Source organism: Lolium rigidum, unplaced genomic scaffold (assembly GCF_022539505.1).
Source record: "Lolium rigidum isolate FL_2022 unplaced genomic scaffold, APGP_CSIRO_Lrig_0.1 contig_30536_1, whole genome shotgun sequence".
Classification (NCBI taxonomy): Eukaryota; Viridiplantae; Streptophyta; class Magnoliopsida; order Poales; family Poaceae; genus Lolium; species Lolium rigidum.
Genome location: NW_025900146.1, coordinates 52,049 through 64,229, shown reverse-complemented (window position 1 = coordinate 64,229; position 12,181 = coordinate 52,049). Strand labels below are relative to the sequence as shown.

The 12,181-nt window shown below is 46.0% G+C and overlaps 1 protein-coding gene across 1 annotated transcript in view; it reads left to right on the top strand.

The window, feature by feature from the left end:
• The window catches only part of LOC124680915 (cytochrome P450 81Q32-like), a 30,512-nt gene extending 20,700 nt beyond the window's left edge, over positions 1 to 9,812 (top strand). Inside the window, exon 3 of the mRNA XM_047215932.1 lies at positions 9,155 to 9,812. Within this exon, the coding sequence (XP_047071888.1) occupies positions 9,155 to 9,757 (603 nt within the window). The 3' untranslated portion in view covers positions 9,758 to 9,812. The remainder of the gene's footprint in view (positions 1 to 9,154) is intronic.
• Positions 9,813 to 12,181: the final 2,369 nt, after the last annotated feature.

Genomic DNA, 12,181 nt, shown 5'->3' with positions numbered 1-12,181 from the left:
TTTTACCTTACACGTTTTTGACTTTGGTTTATCAAAGCTTACTTTTTTGATTCATGATTCACTTGGTTTAGATATAGAGTAGAACAAGAGCATCAAAGTTAGCCTAGAGCAAGACAAGCTAGTTAGCACCCCTCATGACTAGTTGCTAGTGCTAAACAAATAAAATTGACTACTCTAGATGGGAAAATGTGAAATGAACTGACTTTGAAAACCTTGGAATGATGACTCATTCTATTGAAAGATTTTGAAGGTGTATATGGCTTGTGAATGACTTGGTGAATTTTACAAAAAAAAACTGATGGTTGGGTTCGGATGCGATACCATTCCAATTTGAAAGTACCCCCACAATACCCAACATGGGTAAGGGCTTAACTAGAAATTTATGTGCTTTAGTATGGGTTCCCTCTAAACAAGCGTCATCGGGGTTATGCCAAGGGCTGCCTCTACAAAAGAAATGATGTGATATGACGTGAATGAGGTGAATTGTCCGGCCCAAGCCCTGTGCAGTTCCCAGGCTGACTGTCTGTCTTCACTGGGAGGCCAAGCTCATGGGGAGAGGTGCCTATACTAGAGTATGTAAGTGAAAGGTTATGGTTGGTAGTCCGCATACGGAGTATGATAAATCAGGGCCGATTAACCACGACGGATTATTGCAAATGTTGTGGCACAAGTGTACGACCTCTGCAGAGTGTAGAACTATTCGAATAGCCGTGTCCACGGTTACGGACGATTGGAAAGGCCATACTGTTCCGTCATCAGACCATTTTTCAAAAATGTGACATGTGAAGGGTGACTTGTGATTTGAACTTGAAATGGTGACTTTGACTTGAATCACAACAGAGTTGTGGGAATGACACTAATGTTCCCACTTGAGTTAGTTAGCAAATGAAGAGGCTTTTACTAAATACTTATGAAATAAAATTGGCTTTATGCAAATAAACTTAGAGCTTAGCACCCCCTTACTATAGTTGATAGTGCTTACATCAGTATTAGTTTGCGAGTACTTTAAAGTACTCATGGCTTTGTCCCTGGCTATTCAAATGGCCAGACTATGAAGGAGAACAGCAGTACGAGGAAGATGGACAGCGGGACGTCTACGACAACTAGGATCACTCCTGACGTCAACAGTTGCCTGTGGAATAGATGGACCGCAACCGTTACTTCGCTTCCGCTATGTGTTTTGTAATAGGATCTCTAGATCCACTATGATGTATTAAGACTGGATCATGTGATCCCTCTATGTAAGACAATTATGTGATGTAATGAATGATGTGTTGTGATATCAATCTATTATGTCTCGCAAAAACAATATTCCTGGGATTGCGATGAATGGCATAATAGGCATCTGGACTTAAAAATCCGGGTGTTGACAGCGTTCGGGTCCAACCATTGGTGACAACGGTGATCGGCATCAAACGACGCCTCTAAAAGGTCTGGTAAGTGCGACGTCATCACCTGTAAACATAATAATTATAAATATGTTACAAATATGAATAGAAATTATTATAAATATATTACAACACATTATGAATAGAAGTAATTATAAATTTATTATAGCAAATCATGCGCACAAATTATTATAAATATATTACATCACATTATGAATAGAAATAATCATAAATTTATTACAACAAATCATGACTACAAATTATTATAATTAACATCAAGCTGGGTTGTTGTTGCTACGGTACGGGCATTCCCTTCGCGCATGACCGGGACATCTGCAAACGCGACAACGGCGTGGTTCTCCCGACTGACTATGGTCCATGTCATTTCTATGACGGCGAGATTGACGTCGACCCTTCGCGGTCCTCTTCAACGTCGCGTCCGGAACCCATATGGTGGATTTATCCGGCCATACATCCCTATAGTGCTGCCCAATGCCCCATGTCCAGAACTCACCATTCCATGTGTGCAGTAGGTTGTATGTGTTGAAGTACGGAGATATGTAGGACTGCACGCTGATGTTCTGTGCAGAAGCAGCCTTGAGGACATGACTACAAGGGTATCCCAAAAGTTTTGGCTTGTTACAACTGCACTCACACGAGCTAGTTCCGAGGGTGACAGCATGCTTTCTTGAGCCTCTGTGGTGGCCTCTCACAAACTTGGCGCGTACATGTATTTCCCACTTATTCCGAAGTGCGTCAATTTGACGGAAACCATGGCTTTGTGATTTTTTTGCTTTCTCGTCCAGATGTCGCTGCATCTTTTCAGACCATGGCTTGTTCAGTGCGTCCCGAGCGTTGGCAACCTGGACTCTGTCTGCAAAGTACGACAAAGTCCGGTTCCAAGTTTCAGTAATCAACGCCGTGATAGGGAGGGCGCGCACACCTTTCAGCACACCATTGTACACCTCTGACATGTTGGTGGTCATTATGCCGTACCGTGCCCCAGAGTCGTGAGAAAGCGCCCACTTGCTTAAATCGGGGCAACTCTCGGCAATCCACGTAGACAAATTAACTGTCCTGGTATTGCCCCTCCGATCTCTTCTCTGTGGCAACGCAGCTTTCTCAATTTCGGCATTGATTCCCCTCCAAATTGCATTCATCTTCTCTTCTGTCTTCTGCATGCACATTCTCTTGAACAGCTTGAACCAATCCTTGTTCTTGAACTTTGAGTAAAAATTGGCTGCCAAATGCCGCATGCACCACCTTGTCTCTAGATCGGGCCACCCCCATTCTGGATCTTGTGCCACCTTCATAAATTCGAGCACACTCAATAGCCCCGTGTTGCGATCAGAGATGATGCAAACATTGGGGTGATTTCCGACAACTGAAATCTTCAAGCAGCATAAGAACCAGAACCAGCTATCTTTGTTCTCGCTCTCCACCAATGCATATGCAATAGGAAGGAGCTGATTGTTTGCATCAGCTGCGATCGCCAACAGGAGTGTACCCTTGTACTTTCCAGTGAGGAAGGTACCATCTATTGACAACACCGGACGACAGTGTTGAAATGCCTGTATAGCCTGCGGGAATGCCCAGAATAAACGGTCAAGTATTTCTTCATTTTGCTCCCTGGGGTGTGGACGTTCTCTCCTGAATACTTGAGTCCCCGGGTTACTTGATGATATCTGATGGAGCAGTCTGGGGGCTAGGTCATATGCTTGCTCATATGTGCCATATAGCCTCTGGAAAATGTCCTCCTTGGCACGCCTTGCCTTTCCGGAGCTGACAGAGAAGCCAATCTGATCTTCTGCAGTCTCTTGCAGCGTCTTCACACTAACATTGATGTCTTTTTCCACCGCCACTTGCAAGATATGTGACAAATATTTTGCGGTCACGTTGCGGTGGTTAGCCATAGCCCCCACCTGCTCGCAACTATGTGGTTCTATTTTTGAGATATGCCAGGGCTGACATACCCCAGAGCTCTTTCGAGCGATCACTCTCCCCATGCACCCCTCATTCAATTTGACACATATCACTTTTAGCTGACTTCGATCAGACTGCTTCACTCTGTGCTCCCGAGATATGCTCAATGCATACCTCTTTATTGCCTGGTCAGCGGAGTCCTTGTCAGGAAAACTTTGCCCAACTAGCAGACTATCCTCTCCTAGGCCTGGAACAGACCGAAATTCATTGCTTATGGTCATGGTCTGCAGGAAGTCAGGGTCCATTGGACCCGGGACCGCCCTCTGGGGAGGACCTACTCCTTCTTCATCCGACGATGATTCGGACGAAGATGAACGAGCATCATCATCCAACGCCTCAGGCAATCCCTCCACATGTTCGCTGATGTCGACGACCGCGGACCAATATCCTGGGTCAACATTATGGTGGCTAGGCATCTGCTCCGATGGGTCGATGCTACGAGCAGCGGTGATGGCAAGCTGATCCGACAGGCCGGTGCTAGGGCCTGCGGTGATGGACAGCTGCTCTTCTGCAGCGCTCCTACTGCTTCCAGCATCATCAGTAGCTGAAATAAACTTCACATACACCATCGGCCGTCCGTACATAGCAGCACCAGGTGTGCTTGCAAACCTCATGTACGTACGCCAATTTGTATCATTTTTTACCTCCCGCAAACCCCAACGGGCAGGTCCATTCCCTTCTACGACGATAAGAGCCTCAACCGTCATCCTCTGTCCACGCATCCCCGACCAAATGGGGCTCGGATGATTTTTCTTACATCCGCAAATGCTCTATTGACCATATCTATCACTGCAACTTCCATCGAGTCGCAGTTCGAGAAATCCACCCCACCGAATTCGTCACGTACGACGTCCCCATAGTACACTACCAAATTTTCCATCGTACCTACCGCACAACCAGATTTTTAAAATTATATTAGTAACATCCTACCTTAAATCATATTACTGTTTTAATACTTTCATTACAACACTTATTCTAACATGGCGGTAAGACTTTAAGAAAATAATTAATCCTTCCTTATCTAAATATTAAAAGACATCATATATATACCTTAATTTGCAGATAGATATTCTTCCTAACATTAAAATTTGCGAGTTGAAGCATGTTCCTAACATACAGTTATTAGTTCAACAAATTATCCATCTCTTTAATTTTCAGTTATACATGCAATAATAGTACGCTGCACTACGTGTTGCTCTATTTCAAATTAAGTTACATCCTTCATAAAATCTCACTCTCTGTACATAATATGCTAATACAATGTTGCTTGCCTAATTAGTACAGTAAAATATACTACACTACACCACAAATGGCAACAGCTAACATATGCATGTACGAATAAAATTGGCGATCTACAAGAACTCACCTTAATTTTCTTCTTTCGCTGCTTCGTGCACCCAATTAGCGGCTCAATCAGTGACTCAATTAGCTAATCAATCACTAAAGAACAATGGCATGGGAGGGCTGCTTCGAGCTGTTCTTCTGTGAGCTCTCATACGCGAAGAAAGATGAAAACGTATGAGACGAATAGCTGGCCAGCTGCTACTTATAAAGGACGTGAAACAATCACTTTCGGTGGTCACGGTCCTGTACCAGCGGCGGATGTCAACTCATGTCGGAGAATCATACAATCAATTTTCTGTACAACTACAGTCTCTAATATAGCTGAAAGTGCAAAAACTAGTGCCAAATAGACTCAAACGGGAGCAAACAGCCTCAGAATCAGAGACAGCCCGAATCTGACACAGTTTGCGTGGAAATCAGCGCCATCAGCGTGGGAATCAGCGCCGTCAGCGCGCTGTGGAGGGCTGTCGGCCAGCAGCACATGCCACCACCGGTGGTGGCGGCAGGCTTGCCAGCTCAGCGTGCCGCCACCGGCAAGGGCGGCAGGGCGACGTCGGCGGTCGGTCGGTTCACGGAGGCGGATGTGCCGCCACGGCTGACGGCGGCAGGGCCTGCCGCCACCGGCTCCGGCGGCAGGTGCCACGCGTCGCCTGGCCGTGCTGCCGCCACGGCAGTTTTGCCATTTCCGTTCACAGGTGGTCTCTTTTGACATTTCAGTGGGGCAGGTGGTCCTTTTTGACAAAAATTCTCTACACGGCCGCTAAGAGAAACTCTAGCAGACCTCCGCATAAGGCGGCCGCAGCTAACTGCATCGAGTTTTTTCGCTGCAAAAATCGATGGTGCCAAACAGACCCCGCATAGCAGTACCCTAAAATAGAATATGTTTTCCTCTCAAAAAAAAATTAGAATATGTTTTTTTTCGGTTTCTCATATGCGGTATCTGTTGGGCCGAATCGTCCATGAACAGCAAAACCGAACAACAAAACATGGTCGACTTTAACACAAATCACGGCATGACGGAGCAATATAAATCAAATGACGAAGTGACATAGCAATACAAATCAAATTTACTGTTCAGATCACACAGTACAACAAATTACAATAATTGTTCAAATCAAATAATTAAACAAATAAATGGTCCAATGAGGAGAATGAAATAGTTTCACACACATTGAGAATGAAATGAGGAAAACAAAATTTAACGGCCAAGAAATTCCCCGTGATGCTCGACAAGATCATCCCGTAGCTGAAAATGGTTTGCATTGTCCTCAATCTGCTTGTATGTTTTAAGAAAAGCTTTGGTTCGATTAGGATTTCTAGTAGGCTTCACACGGTTGCCAATATTGTCAAATTCAAAGGAGCAATCCATATCTCTCTCATCCTCGATAATTATATTATGCATGATCATGCAAGCACTGGTTATGTTATGTAGAGTCTACTTATCCCAAAATTTGGCTAGCCCTCGAATAGTAGCAAACCTTTCTTGTAAAACACCAAATGCTCTCTCTATGTCCTTCGTTTTCTTGCGTTTTTTGCAAAGTGAGCTTCCATCCTATTTCTAGTTTGGGTATGGTTTTGACAAATGTGGACCATTTTGGATAGATCCCATTTGCTAGGTAATACCCCATGTTGTATTCATGGCCGTTGACTGTGAAGTTGCAAGCCGTCGCACTCACCATTGACAAGCTTACCAAAAAGAAAGGATCTTTGCAGAACATTGATATCGTTCAAAGATCCTGGCAGACCAAAGAAGGCATGCCAAATCGAGAGGTCCTCTGAGGCCACTGCTTCAAGCATGATGGTTGGATCACGATGATGGCTAGTGTACTGACCATGCCATGCTGCCGGGCAATTCTTCTACGTACAATGCATACAGTCGATGCTTCCAAGCATCCCTAGCCACTCCCTATGTGCCATTAACCTCTGTGGGTGTCCTCCTCAGTCGGAGCTCGGAGATATTTTTCTCCGAACACATGAATCATTGTCTTCGCAAAGAGGAGAACGTATTTGATTGACGTATCTTCACCAATTCAAAGATATTCGTTTGTGTAGTCGGCGGCGTTTCCGTAGGCCAAAATCCTCATCGCCGCCGAGATTTTTTTGTACGGGGTAAATGCAACGAAGCCGACAACATTTCTCCGACAAGTGAAATAACATCCTCATCGCCGCCGAGATTTTTTTTGTACGGGGTAATCCAATGAAGCCGACAACATTTCTCCGACAAGTGAAATAACAACATCTCGCTTCGCATGTCTTTACTATCTTGACGAAAACCTCGTGTGTCATCCTACATAAGAGATAGGTAGGTACCTCGTCGAAGTAGTCCCGCATCAACATCTCCGAGCCAATCGCTCGGTTGCGCGGGATTCATAGGCGGCCTACGGTTGGCCCTCGACTCTTCCTCTTCCGATTCTCCTCGCCGTGCAGGTTTTGGACCGCCACCAGCAAAAGCATTTCCTCCATTCGTCATTGTCGTTGGATTCCCGATCAGAATCATCCAAAGAGGACGAATCGAAGTACACATCGATGGACGCGGTCCGCACCAAAACCCAGGAAATGCTCCACGAAGTCATCTAGTTGGAAGAATCGACAAAGGGATTCAACAAACTGTAAATCAAAATCGATACTACAAAGTCATACTGGTGGCTGGGACTCGTACGACACGGACCTGCGATGGCTGAGACGGTGGCGACGATGGTGCGGGAGGGCTAGGGAGCGGTTCAGAGCGGAATGTTCAACGCGCGCTGGATTCTGTACGCGATGGGGAAAACACCATAGTCGAGCCGCCGAGCCGCCGATCCGAGTACATCCATCTTTTGGTGCCGCGGTGGGGTTTTGCTGCAAAACAAATTGGCCTCCCGCATTTTCCCGGTATCTATGTGGGTCTTGATCTGCGCATGGTACCGCATACCGGCGGTTATTTTTCGGTTTCCGGATAAATTGGGGGTGTGCTAGAGTTGCTCTAACATGGGAGTCAACGAGAGGAAGTGAGGTCCCACCATGATGGCTTTATCTCCCGAGGATTCTTTCACCTTCCTTCTATTGTTTTCATCCCCATGCCCTTCTACACAAAATCTCCCTACCACCTTCGCCGCGCGGTGGCAGTACCATGGGCGACAATGGGTGTGAGGTGCATCCATGGTTGTCGTGAGGGCGGCTCCATCAGCGCCGATCCCCACATCGTCGAGCGCCACGAACCGACTATAGTGTTCTTTGTGGTCATCCTCCTTGCCTCCGCTCCTATGACCCATGTGCTCTCTACCAACTGTGACGCGGCTGACGGGGTCAATCGGAGGCGTTGCCCTCTCCTCGTTCTCACCTACCTTGTCCAAATCCAGTGGGGTGGGGAGCACATGAGCGTGGTTTTGCTCCAGCCATGACATTGGTAGTTGCAGAGAGATGCTACGAGGGATGTGCGGCAGTGCTACAAATGAACCTCGGTGTTTCTATGTGGGACGTGTGGTCGTGCTGCGACGGAGCACCGTCTATGGTACGAAGGAACACAATACTGCGAAGGAACCCCGCCGGTTCTACAAAGGAGTATCACAATGATGCAAGGGTTGTGCGGCGGTGCAACCATCGGGGAGGGGTGATGGCGTGCTGCTATCTGGAGGTGGTGGTGCTGCCACATGTAGGCGGCACTGGTACCATCAATGTTTGGCGGTGCTACAAGAGGGCGGCGATGGTACCATCAGTGAGAGATGATGTTGCAAGGAGGGGGGCTCGATGCTGCAAAGAGGTGTGGAGGTGTTTGCAGCCGTAGTCGAGATGATGTCAACGAAGCCTTTTTTTTATTCTGTTGCTGAGGAACTGTTTTATGCTTCAATAAATTAGCTGTGGGTTATTTCTTCAATGAGGCAATTACAGTATCGGGTGGGCTGACGAAGGGAATACGACATGTTGGGCTCTTTGGAGGCGGGGATGGGAGCGAAGTATCGGGACTCTCAGCATTATCTAGCATATCTAACATATATTTTACATTTTTTCTATAGGGTGTGACTAATTTCCAGTCGACTAAAAATTAAGATAATTTCAAGTCAGGTCATGTCATTTATGTGTGAGTAGTCAAAGCTCAGTTGCAACATCATCTGCAAAGCTGGAAAAACATCCTAGTTGCAACATACTCTCTCCGTTCCAAAATAAGTGTCACAATTTTTTTACAGAGTAGATATAAATGTATCTACACACTTCTTATTTTAGAACGAAGGAAGCATGATGCAACTAATGACTAGCACGACTAAGAACTAATTAGGAAATACCAACCATTTTCTAGCATATCCGTCAAATTTAAGACGTTCATATTGCCTCCATTTTTAGTTCTATATCCAAAGATACCCTAACCTCGTGGACATGACTTTACCACAAACAACTTAAAACAACTTCTCACTACACCTCTTTTTCTCCAATAATTCTTTGCAGAATTTATTTGGAGCTGGAAGTCTGGAACAGAGACCACCTCAACCACGACGGAATGGGCGATGTCGCTCCTGCTGAACCACCCAACGGTGATCAAGAAGGCCCAGGCCGAGATCGACGCGTTCGTCGGGAACTCTCGCCTAGTCGCTGCTGACGACGTGCCCCGCCTCGCCTACCTCCAGTGCATTATCAGCGAGACGCTCCGGTTGTACCCACCGGTGCCACTGCTGCTTCCGCACGAGTCCTCCACTGACTGCAAGGTCGGCGGCTACAACGTGCCGAGCGAGACGATGCTTATCGTGAACGCGTACGCCATCCACAGGGATCCAGCAGCGTGGAAGGACCCGGCAGTGTTCAGGCCGGAGAGGTTTGAGGATGGCAGGGGAGACGGGATGCTGGTGGTACCGTTCGGGATGGGGCGGCGGAGGTGCCCCGGGGAGACGCTGGCGTTGCAGATGGTCGGGATTGTTCTGGCAACGCTGTTGCAGTGCTTCGACTGGGAACGGGTGGACGGCGTGGAGGTGGACATGACGGAGGGGCCAGGGATCACCATGCCCAAGGCCGTTCCTTTGGAGGCCGTGTGCAGTCCGCGCGCAGCTATGTGTGATGTCCTTGAGAAGCTGTAACGATCGAAGTATATCATCATATTTACATCATAATAATCGCATGGTTTGATAGCGTTTCATCCTACTATATAAATAAACCTGCTGCTGCTTGCGAGCATATTCATGCTATCATGTAATGCATTCTGCTAAAGAGTGTCTACTAAGGCATTTTATACTTGTAGTGTACTTAAAGGTATTATTCTGAATCCTATAAAATGTCTACTAGTTCGTTTACTTATCTGGATTTAGATGGGCTAATCCTGTATCACATATATCTTCTTATTTTTGCCTAAATTAAAAACTCACCATTATATTAAAATATTTTTGAGGAAGACTATTTGTGGGGATTGGAGTCAATTGGGTGAACATCAGGTAATCCCCCATTCTAAACCCCTCTGAGGTGAAAATAGGAGAAAAATAAACAAGCCTACACTACTAGAAAAACAGCTAGCCGTGAGTTTGTTAGCAGCGGTGCACAATGCTACTGGTGTGCCACTGCTATATAGCAGCAGCGCACAACTAGGTCGTGCGTCACTGCTAGAAGCTTACTAGTGGCGCGCTGGGTTAAGCCATGCGCCACTACATTCTTGGGCCTGGGTGACCCCACTGCCATTTACTGATTTTTTTTGATTTCTCAAAATCAAAAAGTTTTTTTAGATGAAATTTTTCTATATGAAAATGTATCTACAGAAAAAGTTACATCCGATTTCTGCGGCCTACGGCTATTTACCTTTTTTAGATTTCTCAAAATCAAAAAGAAAAATAGAATTACAAAAAAATATAGGAGTGACGCACCAAGACTTGGGGTGCGCCACTACTAAGGTTACAAAATTTGAAACCAGCCACCATCCAAACATCCTTATCCACCCCCGCTTCCTTCTACCTCCTTTTCATCTCTGCCTCCTCCCCTTCGTCCATGCCTCCTCCCTTTCCTCCATGCCTCCTCTTTCTCCATGCCTTCTCATTCTCCTCCCTTTCCTCCATGCATTCTCCTCCTCCTCCTCCCTTTTCTCCATGCCTCCTCCTCCTCCTCCCTTCCCCCATGCATGCATCCTCTTTCTCCATGTCCTCCTCCTCCTACTACTCCTACTCCTACTCCTCGACCCTGACGCCCTAGCCGGCCTAGGCCCAACACCGCCCTTCTTTCGACGTCGTGACATCGACATCGCCCTTTCTGGACCTGTCGCTTCTTCTAGCACCCATGCCCCGCCTTCGCCTCCGCCCTGACCCGCCCCGGTGACCAACGACTCAACCTCCAGTGCCCCGACCCAAAGTAGCCACCAAGATGCGAAGGAGCAGCCACCAGGACGCAAAACAAAAATTGTTCAGAAAAAATGAAAAATAATCGAGATCTAAATCCACATTTCAGAATTACCAATGGCGCACCTAAACTTGTACTGGTGGCGCACCTTGCAAAAATAGCAGTGGCGCATCACCTAGTGCGCCACTTTGTATGCCTTACCAATGACGCACTAGATGGTGCGCCACTACTAGTCGTTAGCAGCAGCGCACCACTGATAGCAAAAATCGGTGTGCCACTACTAAGCATTTTCCTAGTAGTGATAAATTCTTAACACAATTGAGTACGGTTTCTTTACTCTAGTTTTTCTGCCATTATATGTTTCTACTGTGTTGCGTGTTAACTGCATTGTGTGTACCGCAGCATAATTTTTTGTTCTCATACCATAGTAATCAGAAATGAAGAAAATGATCTCAAAAGATGATGTAGAAAGATGCACCAGATCGAGCGTGGAAAAAACGGAGCCCGTGCACGAGCGCCCCGTGAGTGCTAGCGCAACCCTTGCTCTTACTGGGTGTTTACCAGTTAAGAAATTGGTAAATGATTACTGGAAGTCAAGTCTATAAATCGTACTAGTTGCACAAGCTAGGGTTTTCTACTAGTCCCTCTACATTGTGTGTTCATGTAAACGAATGTATACTAGTCAAACAAAGTGTTGCGGTGGTTTTGTAAGGAGAAATAGTCACATAGGTGCCATTGAGTCAAAGCCTCAACTGCAAACTGTTCCGACACATGAGTGACACTTTGACTTTTGGCTTTTTGGAAGGGCAAGAGCTAGCCATCAGCCTACAGCTAGTTTTACATCCCCCCTTGGTCACTGCTCCAAACCTAGGTCCCTACCGAGAAGAAATAACGAAGAAATGTGACATCGGTTTACAACATTTTATGAGAATACGTAAAAACTTAAGACATGTCGCAAAATATTTTTGCAACATAGCATGCTCATATAGAAAAATATATTCTATTTAACAAATCTCCATTTGTTTGGAGTAAAATAGTAAAATCATGTCACAGTCTCCAACAAAGAAAACTAATACATCCAACATCTTTGCATAACTCATCCAACATTATATGAACTACTATGTAACATCGATGCAATCTCTTTGTAGCATATGCACATACATAATTTTAGCACTTTGCCCATA